This window comes from Puntigrus tetrazona, chromosome 13 (assembly GCF_018831695.1).
Source record: "Puntigrus tetrazona isolate hp1 chromosome 13, ASM1883169v1, whole genome shotgun sequence".
In the NCBI taxonomy this organism is placed as follows: Eukaryota; Metazoa; Chordata; class Actinopteri; order Cypriniformes; family Cyprinidae; genus Puntigrus; species Puntigrus tetrazona.
The window spans coordinates 9,072,458-9,090,918 of NC_056711.1; the positions used below are offsets into that span (position 1 = coordinate 9,072,458).

An 18,461-nucleotide genomic window follows, 5' to 3' on the forward strand; every position below is an offset into this window, starting at 1 on the left:
GTGTCCTCAATTTCACTTTCTTTCCCAACTGTAGTCTTTTGTAATATAGCTTTTGTAATAACGAACAAAACCTGGTTCCTTATTGACATCATCCTCCAGGAGATGACCTCATTTCTGTTGGGAAAGCAGCACAAGATGTGCTTTACACCTTTAGATTGCTATTTATTGAAATTTGAGGCAAATCATACATTTACATTTACAGCGTTGCTATGATGACATATCTTCAATCAAAATATTAGCAATTAATATCAGTGATATTAATATTATATTAATATCGATATTGATATTAGTTAATATCATATATAATTAGTAATTCAGTTATTCGGATAAACCATCAAAGTGCAAGTTTAAACAGAATAGTTAATTTAGTATTTTGTATATTAATTTCACTTTAAAAAAAAAAAAAGATAGCCTATCAAAAGTAATTTATACATTCTGCAATTGTTTGCCCCAAAGGTGTTATGCCCCAGACAGGGCACCCTCTTTTACCCTAGTGGCAGTGAGCCTTCATGAACAATTTTACATTTTGTTCCGACACCCTTATAATTTCCCTGAATACCACAGTGCATCGTCTTGTACATGCTAAACTCGCCAAATCTGGTCGTTTAATAATAACTGCATATTAAAGGTGCGTTTACCCCACTACCAGTGGAGTTTTGTTAATATGAACAGCATTCACGCATTTTCTACTCTGCGCGGTAGCCTGCACGGGCCTAACACAGCCTAGAAATCGTTTTTAAAATACTGACACGTTCACAGTGACTCATTAGTGACAAGTTTACAGGATGAGGAGGTCGTAGTCTCTTCATGCTAATTTTACCGGACGACCGAGGCGGAGCTTGAACCATCAAGTAGCCGACTTCCCGCGGCAGCCCACGAGTCCCGGAGCGAGTCCACGGCGCAGCGAACCATGCGATACACTGGATTATTTATATCACTGCTTTCTTTTGTTCATACGTGGGGTGAGCGCGCGGCATATGTTTTTTTTTACAGCGGGAATTACTGGTAACGCATACTGATGATTTGTTTACTCACTTTAGAGAGCCTCGAGGCGGCTTTGCCTCATGTGATGCGCTACGATGTGGTCCGGCTCCGACCTCAGGCACTGAACGAGCGCGCGAGGAGGAGCGCCTCTCCTCTCGAGGTCCGCGCATTTTCACACTAGTTCTGACAACTAAACAAGCATTACTGATTTGACGTTTACTCACGCACGCTTGCTTTCACCCGTCCAGATATATCCTGAACGACTTGAATATGATTTGGCGGTAGACGGGAGGAACTTAACAATTTCTTTGCACAAAAACAGGTGAGAATGGGAGCGTTTAGAAATCGGCTTTACGTGCTCTTACCTAAGGTTGTATTCTTATCCATCAAAAATGTAACTTTCTTTTTTTTTTCTTCTTCTTTTTAAACAGAGAGCTTTTAGGAAAACATTACACCCTCTCACATTATACCAAAGATGGGATTTCAGAGACAAAGTCTTCAGACAATATTGTATGTTTAAACGGTAGCTTACTTTAGTCTGATACAGTATGTAAAATGTTGCTGCTTAACTGTTCATGTTTTTTTATTTTTTTTTATTTTAGGATCACTGCTACTATCAGGGACATGTCCATAATTTTGAGGAATCTTCAGTCAGTGTTGGGCTTTGCTCTGGCATGGAGTAAGAAAAAAAATTATTTTTAGCAAATGTTTATATAAATTACTGTGTATATAAAATATACCACATATACTGACAAGTCCACTTTGTGTATAGTAAAAAAAAAAGAAGATATTTCAGATGGCTATATGCTTGCATTTCTTGGGCTATGCTTGTAGTAAGTTGCTTTGAAGAGTTTATAAAATAGTATATATTAAAATATTGTATCTTGTTCATCGTCTAGAGGGTTTCTGCGAGTCAAAAATCAAGTTTACTTGATTGAGCCCCTAGAAGAGTCTTTGGATGGCGATCATGCAATTTATAAGCAAGAGCATTTAAGGACCAAGCAAGGGACCTTTGGATACATTAATGACACAGTCTACAACTTTGGTCCAAAGTCTAGTGGGCTGTATAAAGGCAAGAATATGGTAATGATATTCTAATTTATTCAGTTCAGTTCACTTTTGTTTGTATATAGCTTTTTTGAATACATATTATTTTCAGTACAACTTTGCTTGAAATGAATGTTCGTACATTAAAATAAATAGTGTTCTTGTTATCAAAGTAATGTGCATGTGGCACAATTATACAGTTAATTAATGACTTGTATTCAAGCGAGTAATGATCTCTTGTGAAATGTTTATTATAATAATGCTTATTTCATATATTTAGCATCATATATTTAACCATATATTTATTGAATATTCATATATTTAGAAAATAAATTCTGTGCTTGTTCCTTATTTTATTATTAAGCAGCATGTATAATTGGTACCTCGAGATCATATTTACAGTGTGTTTACCATGAGGTTTTATTTATGACTTTATTTCAACTGCTCTTCAGAAAAAGAAAGCCCCCAGAGGAGGACAGCATATTGTTGAGTTGGTTTTAGTCATTGATCATTCAGAGGTATGAATTTGGTTTAATGGAAAAAAACATCTTCAGTATTAATGAGTTGTGCTTTTATTATTAAAACGTATCTACATATTTTCCTTCAGTGCAACAAGTTTGGAAGCGTTAAGAAGATTGAAGAAAGAATGATGTTGGTCGCGAATCATGTAGACAAGGTATCAGAGCACTTTGGCCTTTCCTTAAATAGCATGTTATTCATGGTGATTACAATATGGTTTTTAAAATATTATTTGTTGTTCATATTCAGCTTTACCGACCTCTAAACGTACGTGTGAGGTTGGTTGGACTTGAGCTTTGGTCTTATAGAAACTTCATTGATGTCAGCAGTATACCAAATCATACTCTGGAACGATTTTTACAATGGCGTCAAGACAACCTGCTCAAGAGGAAGAAACATGACAATGCGCATTTTGTTACGTGAGTCACTGCCTGCTCATCTTTTAATAAGCTGCGGTGCTGTGAACGTCACCTTTTTACTTGCGCTAAACGCTTTAAAATGCATTTTACTGCAAGCTTTAAAACATTTATTTTTGTTTCATCAAAATATCCTTTTATGCATCAAGTTGTCTTTTTTTAATCAGTGCTGTAGATTTTGAAGGATCAACAGTTGGGTTGGCCACAGTCAGTTCTATGTGCTCTCCATCCTCTGGTGCTGTGAATGAGGTATTTTTATCGTTATATTTTCATATATCTAAATTAATACATAGTTAAAATACTTGAAAATGAAAAGCTTTAGGCTCTGTTTCACAGACAGGGCTTAGGTTATGCCAGGACTTGGCCGTAGTTTAATTAGGACATTTAAGTAAAAATATCAGTGGTGTGCATCCTGTGCAAATGAATCTGACATATTTTAAGGTCGCTTAAGTTTCTTTCAGTGGAAATAGTCCAGACATGCATTTTAGTCTGGAACTATGCTTAAACCTTGTCTATGAAACTAGGGGTGAAATTGTTATTTTTTAATGTTTGAAAGAAAGCGTTGATTGTGATGAATAATATATTGACATGTGATGTTTTTTCTTTACAAAGGATCATAATAAAAATCCCATTGCAGTGGCTTCTACCATTGCCCACGAAATGGGACATAATCTGGGCATGTCACATGATAATTCAAACTGTGCATGCTCCTCAGACAAGGGCTGTGTTATGTCAGACACCATTGGGTAAGGCTAACTGAAAATACATTTGATTAGCATTATGCAAAGGCAACATATTTTTATCTTTTAGTATATTTTCTTCAGTTTTTTCACAAACCATAACATTTCTTACATACTTTTCCAACAGGTATGTTTACCCTGATTCCTTTAGCACTTGCAGTCAGTCGTCCTTAAAGACGTTTTTGCAGAGCTATGACATCAGCTGTCTACTAGATGTGCCGGATGAGGGTGAACTGTATGGAGGCCCAGTTTGTGGAAATGCGTTTGTTGAAAAAGGCGAGGAATGCGATTGCGGAACAGTTGAGGTGTGACCCGTTCATTTCTACGATTTCCTAGTTGATTCAGCTTTAGCTCCTTAGTTAAAGTATGACTAAAATACTGCTTTAAGAATACAGCAAAAACAGTAAAGTTTTGTAATGTTATTATTACTTACTGAAATATATACATTTAAATGACCATGATTATAATTAAAAATAACTGTTTTAAATTTTATTATAGTTTAAATTGTAATTTATTCCTGTGATGGCAAAGCTGAATTTTCAGCAGCCATTACTTCAGTCTTCAGTGTCACATGAAATCATTCTCATATGCTGATTTGCTACTCGAAAAACTTTTCTTATTTTTATCAATCTTGAAAACAGTGTTGCTGCTTAATATTATTTTTGGAAACCGTGATACATTTTTCAGTATTCCTTGATAAATAGTAAGTTCAAAGGAACGGCATTATATCTTCATTTTGTCCTCAATTTTGCTACGTTTAATTAGTTTTTGTTGAATCAGTTTCTGAAAACTGCCTCAGACTTTTGAATGATAATGTATTCTAAAACGAAAACATTCCATTCCATTCTTTTTTATTTCTTTTTTTTTTTAGGAATGTAACAATCCGTGCTGTAATGCCACCACTTGTCAACTGACTAAAGGAGCCCACTGTGCACATGGAGAATGCTGCCACAATTGCCAGGTATCAGCAGAGCTGCCTACCAAGCTCCAATGAAAAACCATAATGTTGTTATTGGCTGAAAAAACATGTAAAAGTACATATCTGTTTTGTTAATCCTCCGTTTCAGCTGAAAAATTCAGGTAGCCTATGCAGAAAGAGTGCTCACGACTGTGATTTGGACGAGTACTGTACAGGAGAGTCTGCCTTCTGTCCTGAAGATGAATATAAGATGAACGGACTCCCTTGCAATTATAATCAGGGCTACTGTTACAATGGACAATGTCCTACACATACGGAGCACTGCAAGATGCTGTGGGGATCAGGTACTATTTTTACTGAGCTATTGTTCATACGCTGCTTTATGGGTCCTCTTTTATGCTTTTGCAAACATTTTAACACAAAATCTATACATATTTTTTGTTAATTTAATGTTTTTTTTGCTAAATAAAGTTTCATGTAAAAATAGGAAAATATATTTTGATATTTTAACATCGATTTCTTGCACATGTTTAGATGCTGAAGTGGATTCTGACACCTGCTTTCAACAAAACGTTTTTGACAGAACATCCAAGAGTGCTGAGTGAGTCAAACCTAACTTTTCTGATGGACTAGAAATAGTATTTTGTAAATTGTTCTGTAATGACACGATGGTATTCTGAATCCTACAGGCACATGAAGTGTGGGAAAATATTCTGTTACGGTGGAAATCCTTTTCCCATAACTAACAGAAAATCAGAAATAACAATAAAATCGAAAACCTGCTACGTAGCTGTGGATTCCTCGCCCACAGATGACTTAGCGATGGTTCCAGCAGGCACCAAATGTGGCACCAATAAGGCAAGTAATTAATAAATGTATATATTGCCTTACAAGCAAAAAAGTGTATAAAGCCTTTATTTAGATTTTCTTTATAAACAACAGGTGTGTTACCACAACCTTTGCCAAGACATTAGTATATACGGCACTGAGGACTGCTCTGATAAATGCAACAATCGTGGGGTGCGTGATTTCTTTTTTCATTTCAATTATTCCATTACATTTAGAACATATTTTATGTTTTTCTCTTTTTAAAGAAAACCGTTATTGCAGGCAATATTTGTCATTCTGCGATATTGTGAAAGTCATATTGCTCGCATGTGCTAAAGCTACGTGTCCTAGTAATTAAAAAATATTTTAATTTTGAAATGGAGACAGATCATTTAAAAGCATGTAAACCTACTACCGACCTGTATTTTTCAGGTGTGTAACCATGAGAGGAAGTGTCACTGTGATCCAGGCTGGGCACCGCCCTATTGTGATGAACAATTCTCAGAACGTCAAAAAGTATATATTTTTAAATTATTTTTATATTTTTACTATATATTTTTTTAACTTTACGCAATTCATTGACCATGCAAAATGAATTCTATCCCATGTCAAATGTGTGCCTTTACAGAGAGAAAAGAATCTGTTATAATTGGTGTGACTGCATCTGTAGTCCTTCTTGGATTGATCATTGTTATCGGAGCACTTGTGTGTCACAGGAACAAAATAACAGAATTTAGAAACAAAAGGTAGGATCTGTTACGCAGCCGGCAATCATGAACTATCGACGTGTGCTATCATTTCGATCACTGTACTATTAATAAAATACATTCTATTCTAAAAGGTCTTTGAAGGGCATCCACACTTCCTCGGGCCAGTGCAATCCGGCATTTCAACCAGGAAGTGCAAAGAACAGCCCCAGATTCACACAGTCACGCATAAGTCAACCAACTTTCCTTGAGTCATCCACCACTGTGGCCTGCAAACCTCTCTATTCTGTAGCTACGCCCTCTAGACCAGCACCAATGGTAAAGTCATTCATTTAGCCTTGAAGTGAGCCGTTCAATTTGTTTTTACATTGAAAGTCCATTTTAGGATCAAAGACTTCATCTTTCTACCGCTTATTTCTCACTATGCACAGCCTCCAAAGAATGCACCAAAAACTAGGAAAGAAGAGGTAGTTTATCCTCTGTAAAAATGCACGTAATTATTTAAACCTGTTATTTAAATCTAAAACTGAAATGAAAATGTATGTCCATATTCTGTTAGATTGTGAAGCCTTCTGTCCCACCCTCTGCTATTTCCAGAAACATTCATCCTGTTCAGGTGAGGCACAGAGTATCTTAAAATACACTACTACCATTCATCAAGATATTTTTTAAAATAAATAAATACTTTTAATTTGCATTAAATTGGTCAAAAGGGACAGTACAAAGACATTTATAATATCGTACAAAAGTTTTCTGTTCATCAAAAAAAGGATGATTTCCAGCAAAATAAGCAGCACAAAGTTTCTAAAACAGATTATAATTTTCTTGAGCACTAAATCAGCATTAGTGCTTGATTTCTGTTGTCAAAGGTAATTTGAAATAGCATTGAGACTAAAGAGCGATGTGTCACTTCTTATGTCTAAATTATGTTTCAGGCAACGCCCCTGCTTTCACCAGCTAAACCACTTCCTCCATCACGACCGTTGCCACCACTAGCATCTAAACCTGTATGAGGCAATTTTTTACTTGAATAATTTAGTCAAAAAGGTGTCATAAAGTACACCATCTGACAATTCAATACTATTAACCATCCTTTGCGTGCACTGATAGGTGACAAAGTCACATCCACCTCCAGTGCCTCCTGTGAAGCCCGCCGGGATGCAGCCAGCATTTACTCCACCTCAGGTGTCGTAAGGCTTTATTTCTTTGCATTTTAGGTTAGTTCACATAAACTAAAATAAAACATTGTAAATTACATTGTTAATGCTAAGTACTAGTTGTGTGAATAAATGTGTTTTAAAAGCTCTTTTGCATTTACTCTAGGTAATTCAAAAGGTTGCACTGAAACCTCCTGCTAAGCCCAGATGATCTGGAACAATACAAGTTTCTCTGAATCATTGGGAGCTTCAGAAGGACCTTGGTTAACAAAACTTGGGCAGCGTTTTACTAGCTGAACAAAGCTTGTTGTTTTTTTTTTGTGGTATAACTCCAAAGATTTGCACTGTAGGAATCGCTTTATACTTTTGGTACTACTTGTTTGTAAGTCCTTTTATTGTATTTTGGCTTTCTTTCTTTTCTTTTTTTTGTTTATTTATTGTATACTTTAATTTTAAAGAATGTTATTTGCAATGTTTACAGTCCGTTCAGATTATGTCTCTGTGGAAGAATTTGTACCTTAAAGTCCACATCACATTGCTGAAGAGTTGAAGAGTAAAGAAAAGGTTTTTTTTTTCTAGTAAATTATGGTGCATTCATTTTTGTTCATGCAGCTTTTATGTATTTGCCATATTATATTTGTAATTGAAATAATTTTTCATTATTTTGTGTAGAATTTCTGGTTATTTTTTAAATTACAAGAGCAATATGCAATATGGCCTTTCTGAAGCATAATCCGTCCTTACTTTAGTTATTTGCCTTATTTATAAGTTTCTTACATCTTCTTTGTTGTTTGGTTGTGATCTTGTGATTTTTGCACTCAAAGACAAAGGCAAAAATTAGTTTTTTGCCCACAGTGCTTTTTTTAATTCAAAACATGCAATGATCTCAGCTGGTCTGATTTTACCCTTTAAATATGAAAATTGGGTTTTATTTCTTAACTACAATAAAGTTTTTAGATTTCTCTTTTAATCAGCTTATTTGGTTCATTTCCAAATATGTGAATTGCCGTCACACGTGCATGACCTCTACGGCGCCCTGTATTTTCGTTGCCTGGTAACGGTCCAAACGCTGATCCTAATACCTGCACCTTTGTGATTGTCGCGGGTTTCAATCGCGAAGAAGCTTGTTTCGAATGATGGACGGGCCTAAACAATTAGACGAGGAAACTTTGCAAGACCTCTACGCGTGGATAGACAAGTTACCACTCTCGAGACCCAAAAGGAATATAACAAGAGATTTTAGCGATGGAGGTACAAGAAACGGTTAAAACCGCTAGTTAGCTAATTAGCCATTCATGGTTTTTTTATGTTACATGAAAACGACGTTCGCCTAAATAGCGTGTTGTGCGTGCTATAAATACTTGTGATAATTGTAATATTATACTTATAATTGCGTGTCCTTCAAAACTAGGATCTAAATAGATATATAACATTTCGCTAAGTTCACTATTGTTGTCATTAAGCATTTGAACGATTTTCACAAGCAGTTATGACTGCAGAAGTAGTGAAGCATTTCTTCCCTAAGCTGGTGGAGCTGCACAACTACACGCCCGCGCATTCCACGCAACAGAAGCTGAGTAACTGGAGCACCCTCAACAGGCAAGCATATTTATTTGTTCTCCACGCAGACAGTAATGCAAACACCGCACTGCTTATCTGACCCCCTCGTGTCGCTTGATACATCCCCCCGGGGTTTCAGGAATGTGACATTACACCTCAGCAACAACACTGGCATCTCCAGCTGAACTGGTAACATTGGTGGGGTCTAAAAATATAAAGAGACATAGCATATGTAGAGCAGTTAGGTTAGCAGACATCGGTTTCCTACCACATAAACCATTATGTTTGTCTAGAATTGAACAACACGCGACCGCATGATGTTCTCGCTTCAGAAAAGTTTTCTCCAAGCTGAACTTTCATATACCCGAGGAGACGGTGAAGAATATTGCAGTCAGCACAGCAGGCTACATCGAACCAGTCCTTTGCTCTCTGAGAGAAAAGATAGAGGAGAAACGAGCGGGGAAACAATTAGATGGAACACAGGTGTGTATTTGCATTGCTACAGCATATTACTTTCAATGTCATTTCCTCTTTCTTTATAATGGTTAAGTAGTCAGAAATGTAATCCTGTCCTATTCTTCTTCTTTTTTTACAGGACTTAGAATATTACAGCACTACAACTGGACAGTCAAGACCAGGTAAAGACTGTAAGACATTTTAGGTTCACACTGGTTATAAGCTATAAGGTCATTTAAGGAGATAACAAGGTATAGGGGGTGGGGGAGGGCCTGCTGAGAGCCTGCTGTGGTCTTCTTTAGTAGAAGAAGTCTAAGTTCATTTTTATGAAACAGTCCCTCTGCAATTCAATGTGTTATAGTGTTCTGTAAATTAAAGGGATAGTTCTGCAAAAATTAAAACGTTTAATCACCCTAATGGTGTTGAGTTAGACTATGGTAGGTCTCTAATCCAAATTTATTTTTAATGAAACTTAAAAGGTTTCTGCTCTTCCATTCAAAGTCCAAAAAGTGAATGAAGGCATCATAAAATAAATCCATATGAGATTAACCAGTCTTTCATAAAACAAAAAATATCCCAATTTATGTTTCTAAGATTAACCTCAATAACCTCCCACATAAATGCAGCACAAGTCAGTGGAGGGCAGAAGAAGTCCCACACCATATCATCTGTTTTCTGAAGATGAAGAAAAGATGTGAACTGTATATTTTTGTTGGCTGTCTCCTCATACAAATTATGATGATTCTTGTTGATTCTAGAAAGGATGGTAATGTGCTCATCGGTTGTGTCTGAATACTTGGAGAAGTTTTTTTAGGAAGCTTAGCATGCATGATGCTTGTGGTCATAAATGGTCTGACAGTGATGATATTCAGAAAACACAGCTCTTGCCTAACTGTGAACCAAACTAGCAAAATTAGCAAGTACCAAGATGAGTGTTTTCTGATGATCGTGTCATGTGTCTGTGAGGCTTTGTGTGCTTATCTTCTGTTAAATTCCCCCGAAACATTTCTGTCAGCATTTATTCATTTTCATTCCGTATGATTTGACAAAAACTTAAGCAACTGACTTTTTACCTTGGTGCCCTATCAGGCAATGGCTTTGCAAGCAATGTTTGCGGATTAAGGTACTTTCTGAGGCGGTGTTAGGGTTTAATAATCTGCAGCAAAATAAAACGCTTTTGGGTAAAAGTCAGTGAAATGTACTTTTCTTTTATGTATATAAAATGAACAAAGCAAATGGTTAGCTGTGTTTGGAAATAGGGTAAATGCACTGCATTGTCAGCACTCTTAACAGTACATAGAAGGGGGTCAGATAGGTCAGCTTTCTATTTCCCACACCTCATCATCATGGTGTCTTAGTCACGACGTCATCTGATTTCAGGTCCAACTCCCTCTTTTCATGACAGAAAAGATCCTGCGTCCATCAGCTCCATTCAACAGATAGCCCTTATCACTTCCAGCAGACTCAATGCATTTGGCTAAAAGCCCTTTTCGTCCACAGAAAACTCAAGCAAACAGTAGATTATTGAGTCTGCTATGAGACCTGAGAGGCTATAGATTGTTTCTGATATATCATATTATCTAAGCGCAGGCCATTTCTATTAAAGAAACAGGAGTTCTGCGCTTTTTAGTTTTATTTTTCCTAGATTCTGCTTCATTTTAACTTGTTATTTTATCTTTTATGGGATGTTTATAAGGTGAAGCGCAGCTGGTGTTGATGATTCAGAGCTTAGAGCCAAATAAAAGTTTCCCAGTCTGTAGTTATAGTCTGGTGCCCTGTCAATGTGTCTTTTTGACCTTATTGTGTTTAATGGGTTCAAATGGAGTCTAATTGGTTTAGCCTTCCTGGGTAAGCAATTCTCATGAGCTTAAAAATCTTAAAGTATGGGGGAGTACCACTCAGCTAGAGGAAATTGATTCAGGGTACGGCGAGAGTAAAGTCTAAAGTAAAGTAAAGTGACTGAATTTAGCCTGGAGGGATCCTGAATCCAACCACAACCCGACAGTTGAGTTCTAGGCATTCATCAAAGACACATTTGGTAACACATTTACTTTGTTAAATATAAATTGTTTAAAAGAAATATGTTTATTTTCCTTTTTTAAATAGCCTATCTCTTAACCCTTTCCTCTGTTTTCCAAAATTTGCGCAGATAAGCATCTGATGGTTTTTGGAGCCACTCATGCCACCAATCCAGCCACTGTGAAGAAGAAAGACAAAGTCAGGTACTGAGCTGTAAACCGTGATGTGAAAAGTACATTCATGAAGTCTTTCAAGTAGACAGAATAGACATTTATAAGGAACTTGTTGGACATCTTGTGTAGTGCCGCTGCAGCCTTGAGACCAAATGTGGATCCAGGTGTTCGTTTGCTCTTGGAGGAAAAGGAGCAAACCATTTTGGCTTTACAGGAGACTGTTGAGGTAGGGTTTCGATGTTAAAATGTCCAGTTTAATATGCAGAGAGTTCCCAGAAAAGTTTAAGCACTGCTATCTGGTGTTTTCAGCATTGCAATGCAAACAGTATTTAACGTTTAGTTTTAGTTTTTTTTTTTTGAAACACTGCACATTTAAAGTTGGCATGAAATCAAATTTTCTGTTTTCTAATTGCTCAGTGCTTCGATGTTATTGATGGTATTGTGAAAAATACATCAGTGCATGTTATTTTGTAATAATGTAATAATTTTAATGTAAAAATTAGTAAAATAAAAATATCATCATTTAATCTTTTGGTGAAATGAAAGAGCTCTCTTTGCTGATGTATGCTGGGTTTATCTAATTATTTAGTACACTTAAATCCCCTACAAACTTGCATTCATCTACATTTACAACTTATGTATAGTAACATAAGACCCCATTCAACATTCTCTTTCTTACAGTGTTGCAGTCTTACAGACTTGCATGTACATCACAATACAGACAAATCTGTTTCATTGTGACTGTAAATAAGAATAAGTATACATTTATTTGTAATCCTTATTTCTTGCATGAGGTCTTTTAAAGGGAAGGTTTTCTTTAAAAAAATTGTAAATCTCATGACTTGCAAATCTAAAAAAAAAAATGAAGTTTCAGCACTTTTTGCATACAATGCCAAAGGAAATTTGTCCTTCCTGTGCTGTTCTCCTGGCAAGTGGTCAAGGGCTGCAGATCTTTGACTATGTTTCCTGTTGCTGTTGCAAATGTGGTGAAAAAGAAATTGCTAAATTGTTAAATGACTCATTATTAGTAAAGCAGCTGTGATATTTGTCACTTGACAGTTAGTAAGACAGTTTTAAGGTTGCAGCAACACATTTAAATGCTTAAAACAATAATTTTAACTGTTTGCATTTCAATAATAAAAAAAGATATTCAGTAACTGGTTCATTTAATGAAATAATGTATCAACTTATGCATCAAATAGTCATCAAAGTTTCTATAGAAGGAAATGACAATGCTACATGAATGATTGTGACAGTAAACTTCCGTTTGTTCTTTTGTGACACTATAAAACGTTTGGTTTGTTGAATGTCATGTAACATTAAGTAAATGTTTTACTTTGCTCCAGATTTTACAGATTAAGGTAGACCGATTGGAGCATCTTGTGCATCTTAAGGATCTACGCATCGAAGACTTGACAAAGCACTTAGAGCGATATAAGGCACGCAACTCGTGATCTAATTATTAGCATATAGATCCACCATCAGAATTTAATTTGAGGAAAAGCATACGATATGCATACTTAAGACTCATAATAAACTGTTACAGAGAAATTAAATAATCTAATATTCCTCACCTGTTTTCTGAACTGTGATTGTTGGCACTCAGAAAAAAAGCTCTGATGTCAATAACTAGCATATTTTATCTGCTGAGACCATCTACAGGATTTTATGTACACTTGAGCCCACCAGACTTTGGCACTAAAGTTTTTGTGGGGAGATTTCAACAGTTCTGTGGAAGATTTACTTTAGTCTGAACAGTAAGTGCAATTACTATGTTATACTGTAAAAAAAATTTAAAGACGACTTAACTTCCAAAACAAAGGGAAGACTGAGGAGGTTCATTCAAAACAATACGGCTACATAATCAATGTAACACAAATTAGAAAGTCGGCATGAAATCAAAATTATTATTTTTTTAATTAATGTGCCCTTATAATCTTTAATCAAAACGTCAACCATCTCCTCCCCTCTTTCGGTTACGAGCGATGGCACAAGGGCGTGACTATCGGTGTATTCAGATCTGCTTCCATTTTGTTAGCAACACTCTGGAAATCTGTCTATCTTCCAACGATCCAATCAATTACCGTATGACGAAATCAAGAAAAATCAATTTCTGCGTGTTTCACAATCAGGCAATCAAAATGATCCCCCTGCCCTTAAACCTACCCTCACTATGACGTCAGCCAATCAGGTAATATGGTGTAAAACGCCCTGATTTGGTAACGCCCATTACATCGCCTGCAGAGACATATTCTTGGTTTCACTCGGATATATGTCACAGTAAAGAAAAAAGCACAATCTCAAAACTTCCTTTTCATGCTGACATAAATAAAGTATTATTTTTTGTTGTTATGGGCACATCAGAAGTTTTATTGCATCTCATGACTATGTTGTTTATGAAATAATGTTTGTGTCCGTGCGTGTAAAATAAAAAAAAATGACGATTTATATATAATCATGTGTGACTGTAGTGACACTAGCTGAACTAGTGACTAGTTGTAGCTGGAATAATAATAAAGTAGCTGTAAAAATATTTGCCTGCTGAAACTGAAATGTATACATCTTCATCGTGACTAGATAGACACTCAATTTGTCTTTAATATAACTGACACATTAGATGTGATTCACTTCATGGTAAAAATCCTGTCAGATCCTTGGAGTGAATGTACAGGTCGGCCAATCTGGTTTCTTCTAGTTAAGCTTTGTTATGGACGGTGGATGGTGCTCAGGTGATGACCGAGTAGATCTGATGTCACATTTTTACGGAAGTCACAGCAGCTCGTGAAAAATCACAGCCACGTTATACACACTGTGTGCAGTTAGGAAATTTCAGATTTGACAATATGAGACATTTTGAGTTTCCTCAAGTTTGGACCAAGTTGTTTTCTCAAATTAAGTCACTGAGTAAAGTCACATGTCTCTTTTTTGAACAGCTAATAAACTTTATTATCTTAAATGTGGACGAGATTAATGTTTTTCTGTATCTTTGCAGTTTTTTGTTTTTTTTTTACAAACAATAGACATTAATGGATAAGTTAATAACAATAATCCTATAACAGTAACTGCATAATTTATTCATGCTGAAATGCTTGCTTGGAACTCACAAAGCCTGAACATTTCAATAAGATGAAATTATTGTAGGTCTGACAAGGGTCAGTTTATGTAGTTTAAAGAAAAATGCGCAGTTCCATTTTTACAGTGCAGTATTTCCATTCATGTAGAATTATTTAATATTATTTTTAGCCACTTTTATGTAACAGTAGCTGCTTTTCCACTGCAAGGCTGATAATGGATTTAATTCAAATTCAAGCTTTTGTGTATTTTGACAGCCTACATCATAGATGGACACTTCTGTGATTTAGGTTAAAAATGTTATCGTTATCTACAGTACATGCACAGTTCGGTGGGTGGTGCTAAATAGGCAGTGATGTAGAAGCAGGTGCTGATCTTCTTCTATGGAGGTGGGGTTTAGCCACACCATTACATCATAAGGTGTCACACTCTATATAATATTCATTTTTTGGTTTCAATATAAGCTGTTTGTTCTCAAACTTACAGAATGTTTTTTATAGTAAAGTGACCTCTTATATGTCAAAAGATCAAGGGAATTTTGATTTCTTAGTTCATGTCACCTTTAAATAATAAAATAAAATATTTAATTGTTTTCTAATAATAATTTCTTAGGCTTCATTGTATTTTGGACTTTATCTGAGCAAAACATTTTTTCATAATTCACATAATATTATTAAGACCTGTAACATGGTCTGCCATGTTTGGGGTTTATGTTAGACTGAATGTACAGAGTTTAAAATTAATTTCATTCTGACCTCAGCATGGAAACTGATGCTTAAAATACTAAAATATCCTATGCAGACGTTTATCCGGAAATCTGTGTTTTTGTGGTCAAGTTCAACTTCTCCTTTACTTAAGAATACATATCCTAACTCCTTTGACACAGGAAACATGCATTAACAGTGCATGTCAGACTGTGATCAGTTGATAGAAGCAGGTCACTTATAACTCTAATGAGAGCAGTCTCAGTACTAAGGCATGGTCTAAATCCTGACTGGAAGTCCTTACAAATACCATTGTTTCTTTAAGAAGGAATATAGTTGTAAATTGTGAGATCTTTTCTAGATCTTTGACAGAAAAGGGAGGTTCTGTAAACGTGTTTGGGGGTCAAGGTGTGGTTTTTTTTAATGAGAGGCTTAACAACAGCCAATTTGAAGGTTTTTGGGGACCTATCCTAATGTCAATGTTGAATAATTATAAACAAGAGAGAATCTATGACTTCTGGACTTTAAATAGTTTTGATGGAATATGGTCTAATAGACATGTTGTTGGTTTAGATGGTTTAACAAGTTTGTACAACAGAATGAGTGGAAATTTTCTGCAGGGGATCTATAGCTGACGGCTGCATGTTTACAATTTTATCTCTAATAGTATCGATCTTGGAAGTAAAGTAGTTCATAAAGTCACTACTGCTGTGATCATGGGGAATGTCAGCACCTGTTGTTATTTCTCATTATTTCTGAGTAAATATCAGGGATTATGTTTAATCAGATCTAACAGTTTTTAATGCTTTTCTGTACAATAGAGTACTTTCCCGCCAAGAAAAAAAATTCTGGTCTAGCGAGTGTGTGCACAGATACTACAGGTTGTGCTAAAAGACCGGCAAAATCCACATATTACCTCCTATATATATTTACAGGATTTATAATATCACTTTAAATGTAAATAAGACTTACACCGCTATTATTACCATACTACGAAAGAGAGTTGTTTTGTGTTTAAATAAATAGATCCCCATGGACTAACTAACCACTGATGCTGAATTATTGCACACCGCTGTGTACAAATACAAGATTGCTTCATTCTTCATTCTTTCTTCTGTTGATTAAGTGGTTCAACAGAAGAAAGAATGACGAATGAAGCAATCTTGTATTTTGATACATTTTCACACATCGGTGTGCAATAATGTAGGGAGGATGTTTTCTCGTGTATTCTAAATGTTTTTCTAGACAATGTTATAAGCAGTCATACTTAAAGCCTGTCCTCTGAGAAATACTGAGAATATTGCTATACATTGTTGCAACACCTCCCCCTTTACTTTTTGAACGTGACTCATTTTTATAACAGTAGTCTTGGGGGGTAGACTCATTCAAGCCAAGTTTTGTCCGTTGCTTTTTTGTTTTTATTTGTTGAACATCAATTCAATTGTTGTTATTAATTTGGTTTTGGACTTTTTTTGTATTTTCTAGTTCAGGGAACATGTGTGATAGTGTGATATCTATAGTGTGAAATCTAGGTAAAAGAATCTCTATGTGCTGAGAATTAATAGAGAATTAATATACTTCTGTGACATAAGGCAGCTAGTAGATGGTCAGTTTAGGCAGTCTGTCTGCTTCCTGACCTGTGCCCTAGTTAGCCAAGTATGAGTTCTAAGACTATATGCCATATTTCTAGAGGAGCGACAACACCCCAGGAGGGATGAAGCCCATCTCTTTTCAACAGGTCAGGTCTGCCCCAAATACTCCAATACCAATTGTCTATAATTGAGAGCCAGCAGTCTGCTGTGTATCTTGTCACCACGGTAAGGAGGGAGTGGACCAGAGCATATGACCATGTCTGAGATTGTACTTGCAAGTTCACATACCTCTTTAATGTTATTTTTAGTGATCTCCAACCTGAGAGGTCGAATATCATTAGCGCTGACGTGAATAAAAATCTTACTGAATTTACATTTAGCAATTTACCAATTACTAGAGCAATTTCATCAGGTTTCTCAGTGGGTGCGTTACTGTTTGATGTTCTGATCAGAACGGAAGAGCTATGTTTTAACTTGTGACTATGCCATCTCACGGTCACCCAGTTGCCCTGCTGCATGGGCTCTAATTCCAGAACCGAACAATGTTCATGATTTGCTGAACTAGTTGCATCCATGTATGTACAACCTTCACTTTGTTTGGATGCGTGTCTCTAATTCTAATACCTTCTCTGTCAGCCTAGCTATTTCTCTGCATGTATCACATATGAATTCCTGGTTGCCGACAAAAAGAGATAAACTATAATGCAAGGAAAAGCCATTTACTTACCGCGAGTGATGGATGATTACTTACCACTGTTGTGTGATGAACTTGTGAAAAAACAGAGTGAACAAAAACAAGTGACCGATAAATGGAACTGAGCAGAAAAAACAGCAGTAAGCACAAAATAGAAACACGAGTGCTACGCTAACGGCTAAAGCACTGTACCCACGTTGCAGTTTTCAGATTAAAGGCGAACAATCCACAGTCAAGTTAGTCAGATTAGTTTGATAGATAATGTCAGAAATATGGAAGGAATTAAGTTTAATTAACATGTAACAAATTATTATAAATTATGATTAATTTCTTATAACTGGTTGAATATGAATCCTGAAACAGAGTTTAGCATGGGAAATAATTATAAGAAGCTGATGCTCTGAGTATTTCACATGTGTCCATAAAGTTCTCAGAGCTCCCTGGTGACTCAAGCTGCGCTCTCGGAAAGAGACCAGTAGAACTTGGGGGTTGGATCTTTGGGTGGTAAAGCAGCATTAAAGCTCTCTGAGTCACACTGAATTACAGTCAAAAGCATGCCGGAGCCCCTCAGCATGCAGACAGTATAGGAAGCACACTGTGAGAACGTCTGGAATGGGAGTTGTTCTCATAAAGAGAGAATGAGTGTGGTATTCCCTCTGGTCTATAACAATGTCTCATTTTTAAGACCATCAGTTTTAAAGAGTCCAATCCAGTCCAGTCCAATAGAGAAAACATAAACTAAAGTACTGCAGGTACACCTCTTCAGGGAGGTTTTTCCACAGTTGTTCAAATGAAAGCGTTTACTACTTCACTGCCGTTTTAGGGGCTGTTTCGAGTGTGCGTGTTTAGTGCTTACACTTCAAAGAAATCTGGT

The 18,461-nt window shown here is 36.1% G+C and overlaps 2 protein-coding genes across 2 annotated transcripts; both read left to right on the forward strand.

The window, feature by feature from the left end:
• Positions 1–384: 384 nt before the first annotated feature.
• Positions 385–8,287, forward strand: adam8a (ADAM metallopeptidase domain 8a). The gene is made up of 25 exons (XM_043256070.1): positions 385–962; positions 1,041–1,144; positions 1,233–1,306; positions 1,416–1,494; positions 1,587–1,663; positions 1,884–2,067; positions 2,484–2,549; positions 2,639–2,707; positions 2,800–2,969; positions 3,134–3,215; positions 3,579–3,712; positions 3,834–4,011; positions 4,578–4,667; positions 4,774–4,969; positions 5,160–5,226; positions 5,315–5,483; positions 5,568–5,645; positions 5,886–5,969; positions 6,084–6,199; positions 6,295–6,478; positions 6,592–6,627; positions 6,720–6,776; positions 7,096–7,167; positions 7,271–7,345; positions 7,484–8,287. The coding sequence occupies exons 1-25, from the start codon at positions 911–913 to the stop codon at positions 7,526–7,528; spliced, it is 2,538 nt and encodes an 845-aa protein (XP_043112005.1). The 5' UTR covers positions 385–910; the 3' UTR covers positions 7,529–8,287.
• A 103-nt stretch (positions 8,288–8,390) lies between these two features.
• On the forward strand, positions 8,391–16,664 carry spef1 (sperm flagellar 1). Its single transcript, XM_043254779.1, has 7 exons — positions 8,391–8,568; positions 8,805–8,916; positions 9,210–9,360; positions 9,473–9,515; positions 11,483–11,555; positions 11,655–11,751; positions 12,872–16,664. The coding sequence occupies exons 1-7, from the start codon at positions 8,451–8,453 to the stop codon at positions 12,977–12,979; spliced, it is 702 nt and encodes a 233-aa protein (XP_043110714.1). The 5' UTR covers positions 8,391–8,450; the 3' UTR covers positions 12,980–16,664.
• Positions 16,665–18,461: the final 1,797 nt, after the last annotated feature.

Bases quoted from the DNA above. Each gene is read 5' to 3' on its own strand.
- adam8a (XM_043256070.1), top strand. From the start codon at position 911: ATGCGATACACTGGATTATTTATATCACTGCTTTCTTTTGTTCATACG. The intron at 1,664-1,883 runs GTAAGAAAAAAA...TTCATCGTCTAG, and splicing joins GGGCTTTGCTCTGGCATGGA to AGGGTTTCTGCGAGTCAAAA. The intron at 4,970-5,159 runs GTACTATTTTTA...GCACATGTTTAG, and splicing joins CAAGATGCTGTGGGGATCAG to ATGCTGAAGTGGATTCTGAC.
- spef1 (XM_043254779.1), top strand. From the start codon at position 8,451: ATGATGGACGGGCCTAAACAATTAGACGAGGAAACTTTGCAAGACCTC. The intron at 8,917-9,209 runs GCAAGCATATTT...TTCTCGCTTCAG, and splicing joins AACTGGAGCACCCTCAACAG to AAAAGTTTTCTCCAAGCTGA. The intron at 11,556-11,654 runs GTACTGAGCTGT...CATCTTGTGTAG, and splicing joins AAGAAGAAAGACAAAGTCAG to TGCCGCTGCAGCCTTGAGAC.